This window comes from Myxocyprinus asiaticus, chromosome 3, assembly GCF_019703515.2.
Source record: "Myxocyprinus asiaticus isolate MX2 ecotype Aquarium Trade chromosome 3, UBuf_Myxa_2, whole genome shotgun sequence".
Lineage (NCBI taxonomy): Eukaryota > Metazoa > Chordata > Actinopteri > Cypriniformes > Catostomidae > Myxocyprinus > Myxocyprinus asiaticus.
This window is the reverse complement of record NC_059346.1, coordinates 58,838,958-58,861,213: the sequence shown is the minus strand read 5'-3', so window position 1 is coordinate 58,861,213 and position 22,256 is coordinate 58,838,958. Positions and strand designations below refer to the sequence as shown.

At 41.8% G+C, this 22,256-nt stretch overlaps 1 protein-coding gene across 1 annotated transcript; it reads right to left on the bottom strand.

The window, feature by feature from the left end:
• Positions 1-213: 213 nt before the first annotated feature.
• On the bottom strand, positions 214-21,886 carry LOC127426173 (cytochrome P450 2J2-like). Its single transcript, XM_051672788.1, has 9 exons — positions 21,650-21,886; positions 18,678-18,840; positions 17,141-17,290; positions 8,934-9,094; positions 8,651-8,827; positions 8,248-8,389; positions 6,187-6,374; positions 5,333-5,474; positions 214-835 (listed from the first exon to the last, which is right to left on the bottom strand). Exons 1-9 carry the CDS (start codon positions 21,827-21,829, stop codon positions 657-659), a joined length of 1,482 nt encoding a protein of 493 aa, XP_051528748.1. The 5' UTR covers positions 21,830-21,886; the 3' UTR covers positions 214-656.
• Positions 21,887-22,256: the final 370 nt, after the last annotated feature.

Below are 22,256 nucleotides of genomic sequence, written 5' to 3'. Positions count from 1 at the left end.
AAGAAAGTGCCATACAACACCCAGTGAGCAAGCAAAAGGCAACAGTCGATACAAATAAAAACTATTCCGGAACATATTTATGTTACAAGAAAAGACAGATTAAATGTTTTTTTTTTTTGTTTGTTTTTTTAAATAAAAAGTTCACACAAAACAATGCAGATTTGGTTGTAATTTTTTAATCGCAAAAAAAAAAAAAAAAAAAAAAAAGAAAGAAACACACAGACATACCAAAACATTAGATCCCAAAAACATCATATTTTTGTTCTTCAGGAATTTACAGAATGTTTGTTACATCACAACAACTACATACTAATTCATAGCATTATATTTAAATTGTAATTAAGAATCTGAAGTCTAATCATCTTAATCAAATTTGAAGCTTTTTAATATACTGACATAAGGATACAGTCCTACCATAAACACTATTATACAGCATTGTTTACTATATTATTATTTAGTATCTAAAGCTTTTATAACCTTTGTCATTAAGTTAATAATTTTGCACAGGATCTTTTAAATTAAGTCAAATTCACTCAAATAAATGCTAATGCATATATACAGTATTAACTCATAGCATTAGTGACTAATGTTCATTTTGACTGCATCTTAGGAATTAGCACAAAATCAGAAGAATTAAATTGTGACCCATTGCTTTATCAACGTAATGTCCCACATATCTGGAAGGGTTTAGGGGACATATTGACTGCTTCCTGGGGCTCAAGGCAAGATTCTTCTAGTCCCTCAGGAGGCGAGAAAGAAAACCTCTGAAGCAGGGAAGTAAAGAACAGGAAGAGTGCATTCCGTGCCAGTTGTTCACCCAGACATGCTCTTTTCCCTGGAGAATTTAAAGGTAGGATACATATATAAAATACTTTCTAGAAAGCTTAAAAAGAAACTCTGCTCTTCATAACAAGGTTACGGTTAGTAAGAAATATTCACAAAACCTGTCAAGAAAATGTCCTGCTCCTATTTTACTCCAAGCAAATAAATGAATAAATTATATTTTACATTTAAAAAAATTTACATTTTAGGGCCATTACAATTTTTACATTGTGAGATCATTTTCATGACAATCACGCACATTTTATCAATCCAATTAGCATGTGAACTGCAATGTGAAGAAAATGACATATTATGTAAATTTTAAAGTATTAATACATCATAGCAGTACTCCCTTGGTACTGCCTTTAATTTTTGCTAATTTGAATTAAAAATAGTTTTACTGTAATACAGTAAAAATTACATAATGAAAATCAGCATTGAAAACAATGGAGGGAAAATATGCTAAATATAATTTCTTTATTTTATTTTGGGGGTTAAATATAACCAGGACATTTTCTTGACAGGTTTCAGAGAATCACCCAATTATCAAGCATCACTACTACTGTTTGATTTGAAATAACACCTAACCCTAAATAAACGCTCACAATATGTTGAAATTGCCGTTATTACAAGTTTCCGACTTGTAATACTCGTTCACTCGTTCAAACGGTCTTTCCTGAACTCATAAATGTTGGAATTTTATGGAAGCTGAGATTTGACAATCATGATGTCAAGTAAAAAGCACCAGAATGGCAGCGGCCTCCACAGTTAAAAGTAGTTTACACAAATGTCTATGTGATATGCCATTTTATTATAGCCACTGATACCTGGAGAGCTGTTCGTCTTTGTTCTTAAACATTTTGCTAAAACATAGAGGTGAATTATTGAATTAATGTAGTGATTAAAGATTACATCAACAATAAAGCTGCACACGGATCCATTTTGGTGTTATGAGCATTACCATAGAAACAAATAATTTCCGAGTCTGAGGACGTGAACAACTCTGAGTAGAACCTTGAGTTGTAATGTCGACAATGTAGAGTTGTGGTATTCAAGTTTGGACTCTGACTTGAGTCCGCTCTCAAGTTCAACTTGGACTTGTCACGGACTTGGATGCATTTGACTTGGACTTGAGCCTTTGGGACTCTGGAAATCTTTGGCATTTGTGATGCATTGAAAAACTAAGAAAAAGAAAAAATAATTTAAACAAAAATAAAATAACGAAAACAAGAAATTAGAGATGTCATAAAATATCAATATATCGATTATAGATCGGCACGTCATTTTATCGATATATATTTTTGAAGCATTGATATATTAAAATTAGCCAACATTTAAATTAGAAGCCCAATATGCATGCTTTCCAATACTGTTGGCCTCTGTTTAACAGCCTGGCGTAATAGAGTTGGGAGACCACAAGAGGGCGATATAATATGCATCTCACACACACACAGGATGAGCTGATGCGGCACAGGAGATGTTAGTCCAAAGTTACGAAAGTTTTGGTACTTCTGAATGAACAAAAGCCCAGACGTGCAAAAAAGACCAGAATGAACAAAGTGACGTTGATGAGTTTGCAGGTTGGTGTAACTGCGCAAACTGAACGATTAGAAATGCCGATGTTTATTTTGCAATTTCTCTGTATGTAGGCCTTTCATTCAAGCTGTCAAACCACAAAACGACATACTTGTTACTAAAAATACATTGTGTATGCTCTATGAAAGATACTTATATACAATATATCATCCAGTTATACTAGAGTAAATAATCTTTGTTCTTTGATAATGATTTGATTGAATTTAATGGAAAACTATGCGACTTGCGCTCCGTGGCGCTGCAGAATGTTGATGCGTACTTTTTAGAAAATAAATAATTGTTTCTAATTTTAGAACGTGCCATGTCATCTGCCAGGTGCATCTGGTGTGCAACCCTCTTTAATTTACCCTGCCGCTCACACTTTATTAAAGTTGTGTTGAGAAATATATTTGAAAAGAAAAAGACTATTGTGCAACGAGCAGCCCAATTTATTTCTGAAAAAAATCCAGATACATATCAATAATCATCGGGAAAATCTTCCGATTATCGATGCGTGAAAAAGGCATGGATCCCAAGTCCTAGAAAAATAAATGAATGCATCTCTGTTTGTATGAAGCTTAAGCACCCCCTGATGTCATATCCGCAGTTCACCGTGTTGCACACACACATACGCACAGGCACACTTATCATTCAACCAATACGCAATACGCTCTCCACCCTGTCTTCACTGGGCATCACAGGAACTATGCTTTACTGGTTTAATTCCTATCTCTCAGGTAGGTCCTTCAAGGTAGCCTGGAGAGGTGAGTTGTCGAAGTCACATCAGCTACTTACTGGGGTACCTCAGGGCTCAGTGCTTGGGCCACTTCTCTTCTCTCTATACACAACATCACTGGGACCCATCATTCAGGCACATGGTTTCTCTTACCACTGCTACGCTGATGACACGCAACTCTATTTGTCTTTCCAGCCCATGTCACCACAGTGACTGCTCGAATCTCTGCCTGCCTGGCAGACATCTCGGCCTGGATGAAGGAACACCACCTGCAACTTAACCCAGCCAAGACCGAACTCCTTGTCTTTCCTGCCAACCCTGCTGTTGAACACAACATCACCGCGCAGCTGGGTACAACTACAGTAACGCCTTCCAAAACGGTCAGAAATCTAGGGGTAACCATCGATAACAAACTAAGTTTCACAGACCACATCTCAAAGACCGCAAGATCATGTAGATTTACACTTTACAATATCAGGATGATAAGACCCTTCCTCTCTGAACATGCCACACAACTTCTTGTTCAGTCACTTGTCATAACTAGACAAGACTACTGTAACACTCTCATTGCAGGCCTAGCTGCATGTGCAATTAGACCCCTGAAAATGATCCAGAATGCAGCAGCACGTCTGGTCTTTAATGAACCAATGAGAGCGCATGTTACACCACTCCTTGTCTCTCCTCACTGGCTGACGGTTGATGCACGTATCAAGTTCAAGGCTCTGATGCTGGCATACAAAACAGACACTGGGTCTGCTCCAGCATACCTAAAATCATTTCTGCAGAGTTATGCGCCCACTAGAAGCTTGCGGTCAGCTAAGGAACATCGCCTTGTTGTACCAACACAAAGAGGCACCAAAACACTTTCCACGTTGGTGGAATGACCTTCCCAACTCCATCTGTGAAGCTGACTTACTTTCTGTCTTCAAAAAACGGCTAAAAACACTTCTTTTCCATGAGCACTTAACCAGTCACTAAAAAACCTTGTTGCACTTTAATCTGTTTTGAATGCTACTATTCTGATGCTAGTGAAACTTTGTAATATGGCACTTTTCGTACCACTGTCTCTTTTAAGATGATTCGCTTATGTGTTCCTCTTTTGTAAATCGCTTTGGATAAAAGCATCTGCCAAATGAATAAATGTAAATGTAAATGCTTAAAAGGTACTAGGGAGAATAATGTATAACATAAATTATGGCTGACACAACTGCCAATGTCTAACGACATGTGGAAAGAAAACAGAAAGATATGTAGCCAACATACTATAAAAGGCAGTGTCGCACAGGACCCCACAACCAGTAAAATCATACTCGCTGCAAGATGCAGGGGTTTGGGTGCACGAACACCCCTGAGAAAACCACTCGCAATGTGCCGATTTCCACAAATGCTGTCGACTGAGCCTAATTTGTATTGAGCCCAGAATATTCCTTTAGGAATATACCCTTGACAACGTGTAAGGTCATGTAAATGCCTTTAAACGGCATTCCTTAAATGTGGTAAGGTCATAAACAGTTTCAGCAAAAAACATGCATGTAAACAGCTTTACCGACATGCCATTTGCAGTCAAACTTCTCAGCGAGTTAATAATTACGATGTTAAATCATTTGTGTGTATTTTTCCAAACCCCGGCAGATAGACATAAAACAAATCTCAGTACAGACTATTTTTTAGATAGGGATAATTATAGATAAAACTAAGCTAAATTGAAAGGACAAATTGAAAATGAAATAGTAATAAAAACTACTTTAAATTTGAAACTACAATAACCCTGGTTGTAATGACTCTAAAGCAGGTGTACTCTTTTCTATATACTGTAGATATTAATATGAAATGCAACAGAGGTATGCTTTTGTTACATTTGACACATTGCTTTTCTTAGTTGTGAAGGTTAAAATAAGCTTAAACCATTGATGTAATGACTTTGTGTTGAGTTTACAGTTACAGTTTTCGACTCAGAATCAGACTCGCACTCGACTTGGTCTTGAGTCCGACTCGAAACTGTGCTATAGACATGAATGATACATCAAATTGTGCAGCTTATTGAAAAGGAGTGTGCTAATTACATTTCTAAGTGATCCGAGTGGCAAAAAATGACTGGACCCAATTGTAGGAGGGACACAAGCCATATGAAGAATATCATCAGGCTTTAAGGGTGTGATCTATTGATTTGGGCCATTAAGCACCTAGATCTTAAATTACCTGCTGAAAATGGATAAAATGCTTCCCGTTTCATAAAATGCCTTTGGTCATCCAGGAAGTGTTCAGGGTAAAACTGATTTGGCTTTTCCCAATGTGATGAATCCTTCAGCACAGAAGAAAGACTACAGATGACCAGTGTGCCCTTGTGAAAAGAAAAATAGAAAAAGTTTTAATATTAATAATAATTTTCTTTATTTATCACACATTTGCACATATACAGTGAAATTCTTCTTTTTCACATATCCCAGCTAGGCTGGTGTCAGAGTGCAGGGTCAGCCATGATACGGCACCCCTGGAGCAGATAGGGTCAAGGGCCTGGGTCAAGGGCCCAACAGTAGCATCTTGGCGGTGCTGGGGCTTGAACCCCCGACTTTCTGATCAGTAACCCAGAGCCTTAACCGCTGAGCCACCACTGCCCTCCGCTGAGCCACCACTGCCCTGTAGTAATATTCAGTAATATTCAGTAATATTATTACTGTACATACATTTACATTACATAATGCAATGCTAAAGTTGATATTATTTAGTAGGTGATTTTGCAGTTTTTGTCTAAAACAGTGGCAAGTATTAACTTATGATCTACAAGATGTGGCCAAGAAATCACAGTTGCACAGTAAACAACAAATGTTTAATTCTAAGGGTCCGAGAGTGTCAGTTGACTTTAGAAAAAAAAAATGATCTGACCTCAAGCATTACAACTTTATACCTAATCTACATCACTGCTACGATGCTCAAAAGTCTTCTAACGCAAAAAGCCTCTTGTTTGCCTATAGAGTTCAAGTGGAGCCATTTCATTTGTATATTTAAAAGACACTGGCACTGTCCAATTAGCTCTTAAGTGTCTTATTTCTTACTTTAGGGATGATGTATCCAGAAAGCGTAGTGTCTCGACTAGTCAGACGGGGCACAATTAGAGGTAAGATATTGCCCACTCTCTGAATTTCATGAATAACTGCGTCAGTGTACGGCATGCTGCCTCTGTCGGCCAAACATGGGTGCCGCAACTTTCCAATTACATAATCAATCTCATCTTGGACTTCCTCTGAAAAATTAAAACAATCACTTTTATAGGCTCAGTTAACAATATGTTTTGACCATACAATTGAAATCAGAAGTCTACATACACCTTAGCCAGATATATTTAAACTCAGTTTTTCACAATTCCTGACATTTAATTGTAGAAAACATTCCCTTAGGTCAGTTAGGATCACTAATTTATTTTAAGAATATGAAATGTCAGAATAATAGTAGAGAGAATGATTTATTTCAGCTTTTGTTTCTTTCATTACATTCCCAGTGGGTCAGAAGTTTACATACACTTTGTTAGTATTTGGTAGCATTGCCTTTAAATTGTTTAACTTGGGTCAAATGTTTTGGGTAGCCTTCCACAAGCTTCTCACAATAAGTTGCTGGAATTTTGGCCCATTCCTCAAGACAGAACTGGTCAGGTTTGTAGGCCTCCTTTCTCACACACGTTTTTTCAGTTCTGCCCACAAATTTTCCAGCGGATTGAGATCAGGGCTTTGTGATGGCTACTCCAATACCTTGACTTTGTTGTCCTTAAGCCATTTTGCTACAGCTTTGGAGTTATGCTTGGGGTCATTGTCCATTTGGAAGACCTATTTGTAACCGAGCTTTAACTTCATGGCTGATGTCTTAAGATGTTGCTTCAATATATCCACATAATTTTCCTTCCTCATGATGCCATCTATTTTGTGAAGTGCATCAGTCCCTCCTGCAGCAAAGCACCCCCACGACATGATGCTGCCACCCCCATGCTTCACGGTTGGGATGGTGTTATTCGGCCTCACCCTTTTTCCTCCAAACATAACGATGGTCATTATGGCCAAAAAGTTCCATTTTTGTTTCATCAGACCAGAGGAAATTTCTCCAAAAAGTAAGATCTTTGTCACCATGTGCACTTGCAAACTGTAGTCCGGCTTTTTTAGTGGTTTTGGAGCAGTGGCTTCTTCCTTGCTGAGCAGCCTTTCAGGTTATGTTGATATAGGACTAATTTGACTGTAGATATAGATACTTGTCTACCTGTTTCCTTGAGCATCTTCACAAGGTCATTTGTGGTAACACTTTATACTGAATGTTTGTTGAAACACTGTTTACTAGCTATAGCAAACCAGTTGATAAGTCACTTATAGTCAGTTAAATATCTATTTGGGACCATCAAAATAAAGTGTTACCTCCTTTGCTGTTGTTCTGGGATTGATTTGCACTTTTCGCACCAAGCTACATTCATATCTAGGAGATGGAATCCGTCTCCTTCCTGAGCGGTATGATGGCTGCGTGGACCCATGGTGTTTACACTTGCGTACTACTGTTTGTACAGATGAACGTGGTACCTTCAGACATTTAGAAATTTCTCCCAAGGATGAACCAGACTTGTGGAGGTCCACAATTTTTTTTCTGAGGTCTTGGCTGATTTCTTTTGATTTTCCCATGATGTCAAGCAAAGAGGCACTGAATTTGAAGGTAGGCCTTAAAATACATCCACAGGTACACATCCAATTCAGTACACCTCCTATCAGAAGCTAACTGTCTAAAGTCTTGACATCATTTTCTGGAATTTTCAAAGCTGCTTAAAGGCACAGTTAACTTAGTGTATGTAAATGTCTGACCCACTGGAATTGTGATATAGTCAATTAAAAGTGAAACAATCTGTCTGTAAACAATTGTTGGAAAAATTACTCATTTCATGCACAAAGTAGATGTCCTAACTGACTTGCCAAAACTATAGTTTGCTAATATTAAATCTGTGCAGTGGTTATAAAATTAGTTTTATTGACTTCAATCTAAGTGTATGTAAACTTCTGACATCAACTGTATATTAACTCTATTCATATACTGTGTCATGTACTGTTATATGGTGAATTTATTGAATAGATGTCTTCAAGTTTACTTACTTTGGACTTTGGGGTACTTAATCATCAGAAGTAAAGCCCATCGTAGGGTGTCCGTCATGGTCTGTGTCCCAGACTTAAACAGATCCACGGTGATATAGGCAAGGTTATCCACAGTGAAAGCCGCCTCTGTATCCTTGCGTCTCTAAAATAAAACAATGGATTAGAAAACACTGGACCACCTAGATCCATTCTGTTATGTAATGTCTACTTTTCACAATCAGTTACTCGAGGATAAAATGCTGACCTATAATTTTACTTGATTTGCTAGGAAATACTGTATGTCACACTGTGGAAGTAAAATGGCTTGCAATAGCCTTTTCATGTTGACTTTAATACCCTGAAGTGAAAAAGTACCAAACTACAAAGTACTATAGAAAGCAAGAAATAATTATTCATATCTTACCTTATCTATTTCTCCGATGTAGGCATCTATGAAGTCACGGTGATCAAAAGGATCCCAATCTTTCTTTTGTTTCTCAATTTGTTTTTTAATGAAAGATGTTAATCTTGTATAGCTTGATAAAATTGTCTCATGTGGTCCGTGGAAACGTTTAACAAGCCAAGGAAATGCCCTGTAAAGCTAAAAATAAGTTAAAAAGTCTTTTTCAAGCCAAACATTGGTAAGCTTCATGTAAACTTGATAAACAAAATCCAGATTTCATAGCCAGAATAGTGAAAAAAATTACCTGAATCACTGGAATATTGTTCAAGAGAGCGGACTCTGAATTTACATGTAGAAGGTTCTGGAAGTCAGTGCCATTGAAGTCAAGATGCTTCCCAAACACAAAAGATCCAATTACATTAGCTGTGGCATTGTTTATGACATCATGGGGATTGAAAGGTCTTCCTGTCAATTGATAATATTTTTAATATAAGTAGATAATGGATAATGCTATTTGAATATTTTTTCAAATAATTCAGTTAATCAGGGCCAGATTCTGAATGGTTAAAAAAGATTAGCATTGAAAAGTGCTTAGAAAAAATCACAGTTTATGTGATCTGCTCTTGTATAAGGATGGGTGCGAACAAAAAAAGTCGAACATGACTGGTCCTTTTAATGTTTTCACAGCATGACCTGCTTTGTTTACTCTACTTTGGCAAAACTTTAGCATATAAGTGAGAGATTTTTTTTTCTCAGTGTGCTAGTCCAGAGGTTTATCAAAATTAAAATGAAGGTTACAGAGCTTTGCAATTGTTGTTCACAAAGGTGACTGATAGATCAACTTTTTTCCTTTAATCATAGCATAATGAAATTTGTGTTGAATTTGTATTGGCAACTTGAAAAATTTAAAAAAATTAGGTTTGAAAATACTTCATTGGCTGGGTTTCCCAAAGCACTAAGTCGAACGTTAGCAGCACTTAAGTAGTCCTTAATCTCTAAGGTCGTTTCCCAAAATCTTCGTTATCTAAGTAGTTCGTAAAAAAGTCTGTAAATTAACAAGAGCTTTGAACCGCTCTTAAATCCATTAAGTGCAACTTAAACATATCTTTCTGGCATCTTTCACAGTTTATCAGAGACAATGGAACATTTAACTGTGCATGCGACGTGATAGGTCTAGATTTACAAGACACGTAATACGTTAAAATGTTATATTAGCCTTCTTTGATAAGAATAATTGTAATGGCAAATTAAACAGATTATTTAAGAAGACGTGAGTAATGTGACCACACAGTTTAAAACTTAAATAAATATGCCTTAATAAATAATTAAAATATGGTTAACAGAGGAGATTAGAGCGAGAGTGTGCACTGAAAGATTCCCTCTCTCTCTCTCTCTCTCTCTCTCTCTCTCTTCATACTCCTCCTCTTCTTTGTTCCTCCAGTGGCTGGTTCAAATCGGCTCGCCTATAGTCTTTTTACAAGGCAGTAACAAATTGCATGATGCATAATGTCAGTAAGGCTACAAGTACACAGAACCTTGAACTCTAACCAGATGATCTATTAATATTTAGACAGGTCTATGAGTAGTTCAGTACTGATTCCCTTCATTTTAATCCTGTTCTATGTGCATTTGTTCAGTTTCCAGACCAAAAACTTCAGGCTACATGAGAGCCCCTTATGATTCACATCGCATACATTCACAATACATGCATTTATTGCATCACTTTCAATAATCTCTATGACTGAGCATCAATACATCTGAAACTCTGTCTTACTAAAGCCATAATTATTTCTTTAATTAAATTCTGTAATAGTTATGTAATAAATTTCGCCGCCTCGACAAGGTTACAAACAACTTCCATGTTTGTCAGTATTTCCACCTTATTTTCATGTTGAGAAGACAAACTCCTGGACTTATTGGTCAAAGTGATCAGCACCTTTGGACTGGACAGTTCCCGTAATGAAGCACTTAAGTTCAACTTCATAACAAATGATCTACGTGCTGGTTTGGGAAACAGGCATTACTCTATCGTAAAATAATGAGTGAGGTTAGTTAAGATGATAATTAAAGCTTAAGTTGCAATGTTATCGGGAAACCCAGCCATTATCTGTTAGACCATCTGTATGCTAGTGTACTCCTAAAAGTTGACAAAATAAACATTTTAGAAGATATATGCATTTAAAAATGTATTTTATGTTAAAATAAACAAATAATAATTGATGTACTGTAGCACATATACACATTTAGTGGACTTCAGGGAAATAAATAAATAAATAAAATGATTTTTTTAAAAAATAATGCATAATAATACAGGAAAGAAAACGTCCTGGTTACTTGCGTAACCTCCGCTCCCTGAAGGAGGGAACGAGACGTTGTGTCGATGTAGTGACACTAGAAGTCACTCTTGGGAGCCCGAGACACCTCTGGTCTTTGATAAAAGGCCAATGAAAATTGGCGAGTGGTATTTGCATGCCACTCCCCCAGACATACGGGTATAAAAGGAGCTGGTATGCAACCACTCATTCAGGTTTAATGCTGAGGAGCCGAGACAAGGTCCCGCCATTTCAGCGGGTAGTTCAGCGTTGTGGCAGGAGGGACACAACGTCTCGTTCCCTCCATCAGGGAACGGAGGTTACACAAGTAACCAGGACGTTCCCTATCTGTCACTCACTCGACGTTGTGTCGATGTAGTGACACTAGGGGTCCATATACGAAACGCCACAACTGGCTGAACTGTGTTACGTGAACTGGCGGTGTGTGATGGGCAGACCACTGTGTGCCTCATAGCCAGCACACCAGGCCGGCACGTAATCTCCCCCAACATAGTTATGAGTGTCAAACGGCCCTTTGGGGACAAGTCGACTACCCAAAAGATAGAGACAGGCTAACCCAGTCATGGTCTCTTTTCCCCTTCTTTATTTCCACTCCCTAAAAAAGAAAGGGGATTATCCGACTGGGCCACCAGGTCTAGTCGGGGGGTGTCCCTCCCAAGGGGAGGACACCGCGGAGACCACACCTCGCCCAAAGGGGGGGGGGTATTTAAGTGGAAAATACGTCACATGGTCTTGCCGACCATTAGGAGTGTCTCATGGTAGATCCTACCCAACGGGGGAGGAGTTACTACAAACATGGAGACTGTGGCAGAGGGGGCTCTGCCGAAGGAAGACGTAGTTTGCCAACAGGGAAACTAATTAGTGGAAGATATACATTGCATGGGGTTACCTTACAGGGAACCACCACATGCGGAGCACCTACCCCAGAACAGGGCTCTTAGTTAGCATGTGTACTGGGACAGCAGCGAGTCTCTCTGAAAACTCAACTGCCACAGGGCTCGGAGGAAGTCAACCAGGGAACATAGTTTGTGAACACTACTGGGAATTAATGGCGCATGTCTTCAGCTCAGAGGAGGTGAAAGGCACTATGTGCAAGCGATACACCAGGCTGGCTATCCCAGGCTTATCCGCTTGTATTGCATGCCACTACCTGGGACGAAACCAGTTCCACCTGGAGGTTGTAGAACCTTGCAAAGGTGTTGGGTGTTGCCCAGCCCGCTGCTCTGCAAATGTCTGTTAGAGAGGCACCCCTGGCCAGGGCCCAGGAAGCCGCTATGCCCCCGGTAGAATGGGCTCGTAGCCCTACCGGGGGCAGCACGTCCTGGGCATGATATGCCATAGCTATGGCATCAATGAGCCAGTGGGCGATCCTCTGCATGGAGACAGCACTTCCTTTCCGCTGTGCGCCAAAGCAGACAAAGAGCTGCTCAGAGATCCTAAAGCTCTGCGTGCAATCCAAATAGATGCGTAAAACGCGCACCAGACAGCAACGACAGGGCTGGGTCTGCCTCCTGGGGCAGTGCTCGCAGGTTCACTACCTGGTCCCTAAAAGGGGTCGTGGGAACCTTGGGCACATAGCCCGGTCGGGGTCTCAGGATCACCTGAGAGTAGCCTGGACCGAACTCCAGGCACATTTTGCTGACAGAGAGCGCTGGTCTCCTACCCTCTTGATGGAAGTGAGCGCAGTCAGGAGGGCAGTCTTCAAAGAGAGTGCCTTAAACTCAGCTGACTGCAAAGGCTCAAAGGGGGCTCTCTGTAGACCCTGAAGAACTACAGTGAGGGAACGAGGCGCGGGGGATTCGGCCTCCTGGCGCCTCTCAGGAACCTGATGATCAGGTCGTGCTTCCCTAAGGACTTACCGTCCACTGTGCATGACACCATGGTGCTGCTATAGCAGCAATGTACACCTTCAAGGTGGAAGGGGACAGCCACCCTTCCAACCTCTCCTGCAGGAAGGAAAGCACTGATCCGACTGCGCATCTCTGGGGGTCTTCCCATCGGGACGAACACCACTTTGTGAACAGATGCCACTTAAAGGCATACAGGCGCCTGGTAGAGGGGGCCCTAGCCTGAGTGATTGTGTCTACAACTGCGGGTGGTAGACCACTTAGGTCTTCCGTGTCCCGTCCAGGGCCCAGACATGGAGATTCCAGAGGTCTGGTCGTGGGTGCCAGATGGTGCCCTGTCCCTGAGAAAGAAGGTCTTTCCTCAGGGGAATTGCGAGGAGTGTGAGGTCTCAGAAGCACGTCTGGGTGGGCCAGTAGGGTGCTACCAGGATGACCTGCTCCTTGTACTCCCTGGGAAACGCATATTTGCACAGGCCAGGGGGCCAGCTGTGTGCCAGCACGTCTATGCCGAGGGGTGCTTCGGTCAGGGCGTACCAGAGCCGGCAGTGGGAGGATTCTTGGAAGGCGAACAGGTCCACCTGTGCCTGTTCGAATCGACTCCAAATCAGCTGGACCACCTGAGAATGGAGTCTCCACTCTCCCCTGAGGGTAACCTGCCGTGACAGCACGTCCGCTGTAGTGATGAGGTTGCCAGGGATGTGAGTGGCTCACAGCGACTTGAAGTGCTGCTGACTCCAGAGGAGGAGATGGCGGACGAGTTGTGACATACAACGAGAGCACAGACCGCCTTGGCGGTTGACATATGCTACCGTTGCCGTGTTGTCTGTCCGAACTAACACGTGCTTGCCCTGGATCAATAGCCGAAACCTCCGCAGGGCGAGCAGAATTGTCAACAACTCGAGGCAGTTGATATGCCAATGCAGTCGCGGGCCCGTCCACAAGCCGGCGGCTGTGTGCCCGATGCAAACAGTGCCCCAGCCCGTTTTGTAGGCGTCTGTCCCGCAGCGCCATGCCCATCTTGGGACTCGAGTCTGAAGCCGGTGCTGAAGTGGTCTCATGTGCATCAATCCGAGCGGGGTGGCCACTGCTGAGGATGCCATAAGCATCCTTAAAACAGGCCAGCACCAACTGGGCGCACTCGTTCATGAGGCGCGCTGTCAAAGAGACTGAGTTCAACTCTAAACCGAGGAAAGAGATGCTCTGAACCGGGAGGTTGACCCGAAGCCCTAATCGGCTGAGGTATGAGAGCACCAAGTCCCTGTGTGCACACAACATGTCCCAAGAGTGAGCTAGGATTAGCCAATCGTTGAGATAGTTGAGAATGCGAATGCCCACTTCCCTTAACGGGGCAAGGGCTGCCTCTGCGACTTTCGTGAAGACGCGAGGAGACAAGGACAGGCCGAAAAGGAGGACCTTGTACTGATACGCCTGACCCTCAAATGCAAACCGCAGGAAGGGTCTGTGTCGAGGTAGAATTGAGATGTGGAAGTACACGTACTTCAGGTCTACCGCCGCGAACCAATCTCGATGACGGACGCTCGCCAGAATGCGTTTTGCGTCAGCATCTTGAACGGGAGTCTGTGTAAAGCCTGGTTCAGTACTCACAGGTCCAAGATTGGCCGCATCCCACCGCCTTTTTTCAGTACGATGAAGTAGGGGCTGTAAAACCCCTTCATCTCGGCTGGAGGGACAGGTTCTATCGCACCCTTCCGTAGGAGGGTAGCGATCTCTGCATGCAAGGTAGCAGCATTTTCGTCCTTCACCAAGGTGAAGTGGATACCGCGGAACCTGGGCGGACGCCTGGTGAACTGAATCGCGTAGCCGAGTCGGATGGTCCGGACCAGCCATTGCGATGGATTGGAAAGCGCAAGCCACGCATCCAAGTTCCACGCAAGGTGGACCAAAGGGACAACATTGTCGGACGTACCGGCAGGTGGGGCCTCACGGCGGGGCGGAGCTCAAGGTGCCACACCATGTTGTGGCTGTGCTGAGTCTAGGGACATCGGAGCACTTACCTGGCTCCTTGTGACCACCCCCAGAACAGCCTGGGACGGGGGAGGAAGAGGCCTGTCCTCATGACCCATGTAGACTGTCACATCGGGGGCGGATTTGTGCCACAGCTGGGCACTCAGGGGCAGAAAACAGCCGCTGGAGCGCCATACCTGCCAAATAGAGTGGTGGATGGTGGTTGTGATGATGGCCATGCACACCGGATACGTGACCCAGGGAACAAGGAAACCGCTCTTGCTGAACTCTGGGTACTGCAGCCACTTGGGCATGCAGCACAATTAAATGCAAAGGTAACAAAAAGATTCTCCTCCCGGCCCTGACCGGGGGATGAAGAGGTCTGCATACCAGCTCCAGAGCAGCGGGTTTCGTCGTCCCTGGGTCGCCCATCTCAGGGGCGCTTTGAAGCCTTTCATGGGTTCTTGGCAGCCGCGAGACAGGTGGCATCTGCTTCCTGCGGTGGGCTCCATGCCAGGGCTGGGCCGAAGGGGCAGGCTGCAGCGGAGCCGGTGCAGTCACCGCAGGGGAACGCCCTTGGCGACGAGCAGACGGGGTGCGGGATCTTGAGCCGCGCCGGGGCAGGATATGCCTCCGTCTGCTGCTCCACCATCGAGAACTGCTGGGTAAAGTCTTGACGGTGTCACCGAATAGGCCAGCCTGGGAGATGAGCGCAGCAAGGAACCGTGTCCTCTTGGCCTCACCCATCTCGACCAGGTTGAGCCAAAGGTGGCGCTCCCGGACCACTAATGTGGACATCGTCCGCCCTAGAGACCGCACCATGACCTCCATCACTCAGAGAGCGAGGTCGGTCACCGAGCGCAGTTCCTGCATCAATCCCGGGGCGGAACTACCCTCATGCAGTTCCTTTAGCGCCCTGGCGGACTTGCAGGAGAGCCATGGCATGCAGGGCGGAGGCGGCTTGTCCAGCGGCACTGTAGGCCTTGGCCGTCAGAGATGACATAAACCTACAGGCCTTGGACAGGGGCTTTGGTCACCTGCGCCAGGTGGCGGCGCTCTGCGGGTATAAGTGCACCGCGAGCGTCTTTATCCACCGGGGGATTGCCGAATAGCCCTTGGCCGCCCCACCATCGAGGGTAGTGAGGGCAGGGAAGCTGAAAAGATCGGGACTGGGCAGTAAAAAGTGCCTCCCACGACCTTGTCAGCTCTTCATGCACTTCCGGGAAGAAAGGAACGTGGCGGGCGTGGCTTTGAGTGGCGCTGCGAGCCCAGGAACCAATCATCGAGCTGCGAGGGTTCAGGGAAGAGCGGAGGGTTCCACTCTAGCCCGATACTCACGGCTGCCCGGACAACATGTCATTATCTCCGTGTCGGCCTGTGACCGGACGACCGCACCCGAAGGGAGGAACCCCACTGAGGCTTCCATGTCCGACTGGACGAGCCCGCTCTCTGATGCTGCGCTTGAGAGCTCATCACTTTCGTGGGCTCCGAATAAGAGGTCAAACTCGCCATGAGACGAGCCGGCAGACTCATCCGGAAGCCCGATCGGGGCAGACGAGCATGCTGGGGAATGGGAGGTCCGTGGGGGGATACCCGGCGGAGGCGGTCCCATTGGGGTCCCCAAATCACCCCCCAGTGCTAGCCGCGCTGGCCTCATACCCGTGGGTAAAAGGACCGAGGCGGGGAGCCTCTGGGGTGGCTTGCTTTCTTACGAAGGCGAGAGATAACGAGTGCAACCAGGAATAACACACAAGGAAAGGCATCTTTAAAAAGACGCATCTTTAAGAAGACGTTCCGTGTGTGCCACTCTTTTAGAGAAATATACTCTTTTAGAGAAATATTCTCTTTTAGAGAAATATACTCTTATTTCTGCCGAAGCGCACAGGGGCATTCTCTGCAGTGCACCAGTGCAGAGGAGGGAGAAGCCGCTGAAATGCGCCGTCAGATCCAGCAGAGGTGAATGAACAGTCATGGGAATTCAGCTCAGAGAGCATGACCGAAGAGAAAACCAAGAAGTGGTTGCATACCAGCTCCTTTTATACCCGTATGTCCGGGGGAGTGGCATGCAAATACCACTCGCCAAATTTCATTGGCCTTTTATCAAAGACCAGAGGTGTCTCGGGCTCCCAAGACTGACCCCTAGTGTCACTAAATCAACACAACGTCGAGTGAGTGACAGATAACCTGTGCATGTCGTGTCCTTTTATTGGGTCTTAAGAAACACAGGCAACTAACTGGGCGATTGCGTTTACACAGTCCCAGAAATAAGTTAAATCTTATCTGAAAAAGTGTTATTTTTTTCACTTGTTCCATTTAAATACCACATCAAAATTCGATAGAGAAAATGAGCAAATACAGCACCATACCTTGCTCTTGCTCAAAGGCCTCACATAGGAATTTGCAATCTCGTTGAATGTGAAACTCCAAATCTTTTTTACCCTCTGCAAAGGTCTTCAGGTGAGAGGCAGTAAAGTGGCGCTGCTTCCTCCACCTGTATCCATTGCTTAGAGAAATGCCTGGAAAGTTTATGAAGAGGTTATATATTACTGCTTTTTGGACTTTCAGAGTTCTGGCCACCATTATCTTGCATTGTATTGACCAGAGATATTATCCTAAAAATCTCTGTTTGTGTTCTGCAGAAGATAGAAAGTCATACACATCTGAGATGGCATGAGGGTGAGTAAATGATGAGAGAATTTTGATTTTATGGTGAACTATTCCTTTAAGAGACTACATGGAATGTTTTTTACTTCCATCTGTCACACTGCAGTGCCATTTAAAATAAACGCAGCCGTCATACTGCTTAGGAAGGAGATGCATTCTGTCTCCTAGAGATGAACGTAGTTTGGTGCGAAAAGTGCAAATCAATCCCAGAACAACAGCAAAGGACCTTGTGAAGATGCTGGAGGAAACAGGTAGACAAGTATCTATATTCACAATAAAACGAGTCCTATATCGACATAACCTGAAAGGCTGCTCAGCAAGGAAGAAGCCACTGCTCCAAAATTGCCATAAAAAAGCCGGACTACAGTTTGCAAGTGCACATGGGGACAAAGATCTAACTTTTTGGAGAAATTTCCTCTGGTCTGATGAAACAAAAATGGAACTTTTTGGCCATAATGACCATCGTTATGTTTGGAGGAAAAAGGGTGAGGCTTGCAAGCCGAAGAACACCATCCCAACCGTGAAGCATGGGGGTGGCAGCATCATGTTGTGGGGGTGCTTTGCTGCAGAAGGGATTAGTGCACTTCACAAAATAGATGGCATCATGAGGAAGGAAAATTATGTGGATATATTGAAGCAACATCTCAAAACATCAGCCAGGAAGTTAAAGCTCGGTCGCAAATGGGTCTTCCAATTGGACAATGACCCCAAGCATACCTCCAAAGTTGTGGTAAAATGGCTTAAGGACAACAAAGTCAAGGTACTGGAGTGGCCATCACAAAGCCCTGATCTCAAGCCGATAGAAAGTTTGTGGGCAGAACTGAAAAAACATGTGTGAGCAAGGAGGCCTACAAACCTGACTCAGTTACACCAGTTCTGTCAGGAGGAATGGGCCAAAATTCCAGCAACTTACTGTGAGAAGCTTGTGGAAGGCTACACAAAACGTTTGACCCAAGTTAAACAATTTAAAGGCAATGCTACCAAATACTAACAAAGTGTATGTAAACTTCTTACCCACTGGGAATGTGATGAAAGAAATAAAAGCTGAAATAAATCATTCTCTCTACTGTTATTCCGCATTATGGAATGTTTTCTACAATTAAATGTCAGGACTTGTGAAAAACTGAGTTTAAATGTATTTGGCTAAGGTGTATGTAAACTTCTGACTTCAGCTGTACATAATCTGGGTGCGAATCTTTAATCCTGCTAATGCACAAGAGACAACAGTAGGCAATTTACCATTTCCTTGAAACACCTCTGTAAAAAGAGGAGAAATTAGTCGGTCCAGAAAGCAGTCCCCTTGTGTTACCAAAACCTCCTTTACCAATTTGTATCCAGACACCAACACAATCTTGTCATAACCTTCTCTAAGGCTGAATATGTTGCCAAATTTTTCAGTCACCTGCATGAACAAAATAAATACATTTTAAAATGCTGATTGTGTACATATTATCATATTTACATTTACAGTACATACATGAATTTAATATAAACATGTAAGACTAGATGTAAAATAATGAGTTGAAATGGTCTGTAAAGCCACACTGATTTTACCTAAAACCTTGAAGCAGCAATTAAACTTAGGTTTTTAAGTTGAAGTGGGTGGAATTTTTATATATTTATTTTTTTACAGTGCACAAACAAGGAAGTTGGAACAACTGTAATTAAGTTCTTTTCAGTGCATAATTTGAGTGTTGATAACATTCATATGTTGATAACAACAAGGAGTAATGGCATTTTGAGGAATCACGTGACCATGTCTGTCAAGATCTAACAAAGACAAAAAGCACCATTAAAGTACCCTATATATAAGTCCTGAGCCTTAGCTAGCTTTGTGTGAGTAACAGCCCGAAATTTCAGTCATTATTCACTGAAATGTAATTTGCATCCCTTCAGATTACCATATTTTATCAGAAGTGCAAAAGCTGTATGGACTATGTACTGTTTTTGTCCTTTTGGGAGATTGACAGATGAGGTCACTCTGACCTGTTGCTGAATGGAAAATTGCTGTGTGATTTTTGTATCCTTTTGTGTTCCACCAAAAAATAAAAGCACATGGATTTAGAATATTACGGCTACTTTTACGGTCTTTTTCGTCCCTTCTGGATCTTAACAGACAGTGTCACTATGAAGTATGGTATTGTTGTATGAAAAAGAACTGTGTAAAGATTCTTCAAAATGTCTCCTTTTGACTTCCACGGAACAACAAATAACATAACATACAGTTTTGGGACAACATGAAGGTGAGCATATAATGACACATTTTTTTTATTTATTTATTTATTTATTTTTTTTCATTTTTGTATGAACTTTCTCTTTAACTCTGAAATCAATAAACCATGATAACATCCAGCTGCTAAATGAGTCACTTGGTCATTGCTAATTTGCAATGTCGTCTTTTAAAGCAGTCTAACACTTTAAGGTTTTTTTTTTTTATTTTTTTTTATTTTTGTTATTTTTTTTTTTATTTTTTTTTTATGAGAACCGAATTCAAATGGGACAGTTTTAAATACAATGAATATTAATCATGAAACACGTACGTAAACTATATTGTAAACTTTTTTATTTATTTATTTATTTTACGTAAATGACACATTCACTTCAGTGGTACTATTTACGTAAGAATTGTCCATTGAAACCATTCAGAATTGTCCATTTAGTCTATAGTAAAAAATGTACATATAAAAACAGAACATTTAGCAGATGCGGACTAAAAGTGCTCAGTTCGGTAAAGTTGGACATATATTCACAGATTCTAACTTCCCAGATCAATAACTCATAAGCGAAACGTTGTTAAAACACAAACCACGCCTCTTTCCAACCGTAGTAAGGTAGACAAAGAGCTACAAACTAACTTTCATCAAAACGAGCCGTCCTCCGAGCTGGACAAATAACATTTGTCTCTAAGTGCAGCCGGCTGTGAGATGAGTGCGCAGGGACCGTCTACAAAGTGCAACACCGAAAAGCGATACTACAAAAATATTCAATAACTTCACTCTTACAAAGTGTAGTGTCACCAAAATCACTTCACACATCAGTGGTCTCCTGTTGGTTATACTACAACACTTAGTTTGGAGAAATGTGCTTTTGCATAAATTTGGGGATTTTTTTTTTTATTCACATGTAAAGTGAATTTGGTGACACTCCATCTCATAAGAGTAAAGTTATTGAATATTTTTCCCAATAAAAATTCCCCCAAATTATGCAAAAGCACATTTTTTCCAAACTAAGTGTTGTAGTATATCCAACAGGAGACCACTGATGTGTAAACTGATTTTGATGGTACTACACTGCATAAGAGTAAAGATACTGAATATTTTTTCCAATAAAAAAAAAAAAAATCCCCAAATTTATGCAAAAGCACATTTCTCCAAACTAAGTGTTGTAGTATAACCAAAAGGAGACCATTGATGTGTGAACTGAAATTGATGGTACTACACCGTATAAGAGTGAATTTATTGAATATTTTCCCTAATAAAATTCCCCAAAATTATGCAAAAGCCTTTTTTCCCTAAGTATTGTAGTATAACCAACAGGAGACCACTGATGTGTGAAGTGAATTTGGTGACACTCCATTGTATAAGAGCAAAGTTATTGAATATTTTTTCCTAATAAAAATTCCCCAAATTATGCAAAAACAAGTTTTTCCAAACTAAGTGTTGTAGTATAACCAACAGGAGACCACTGATGTGTGAAGTGATTTTGGTGACACTACACTTTGTAAGAGTGAAGTTATTGAATATTTTTGTAGTATCGCTTTTCGGTGTTGCACTTTGTAGACGGTCCCTGCGCACTCATCTCACAGCCGGCTGCACTTAGAGACAAATGTTATTTGTCCAGCTCGGAGGACGGCTCGTTTTGATGAAAATTAGTTTGTAGCTCTTTGCGAGTTTTTTATGAGTTACTGATCTGGGAAGTTCGAATCTGTGAATATATGTCGAACTTTACCGAACTGAAGTGCTCTTAGAGACTCGCTGAATGTCGTGACGAAATGTTAACTACATATTGTTGATGTTCACTTGTTTTGGATCGCGCCAATATATGGAAATATATATATATATATATATATATATATATATATATATATATATATATATATATATAATTATTATTATTATTATTAAATGTACAACATTAACACACACCAAAGCCTTTATAATGAATTAGTTCTTCTTTAATATAAATAAAAGTAGCATATTTGATACATGTACCTTATCGATTGCACGATAGCTGAAATCGAAGAAAACGTTGCCAAGGAAAGGAAAGCCCCATGGTCCTGGTGGAAAGTTTGGCGCATTCTTATTCTTCCATATGTCAAAAATTAGTAACGATATGAGAAGAAAGCTCAAAAAGCTCTTAACATCTAATGCATTCAGTAATGATAATAGCATGACGGAGTGAGAGAGCTAGCTGCACGGCAGAGCTTGTTTCCAAAGTCCACTTAACGGAGTCCCTGAGTGGACATGGTGATGGGAAAATGAGTTTGTAGGAGAAAATAAAAATAAACATTTTCGCAAGAGAGTTCTACGTGCTCTCATATTTGCATTCCTGCACATATCAGCGAACTGTTGGGGATATTGATTTAGTGACTCGAATCTGACTGATCTGACAGGACAATGCATTCTTAGGTGAAACATGAAAATACGTGTGTAGTATCCGTATGGAAAGCCAAATTATCTTTTAATGTTCCCAGCGTTACTCATCATAATTACATAATTTACTAGTAAGAATACCAATTACAAAGCTCTAAAATTGAATTTTTACTAGTTAGAATTCCAATTAGAGAGCTCTCTAATAAAAAAACAAACAAACAAACAA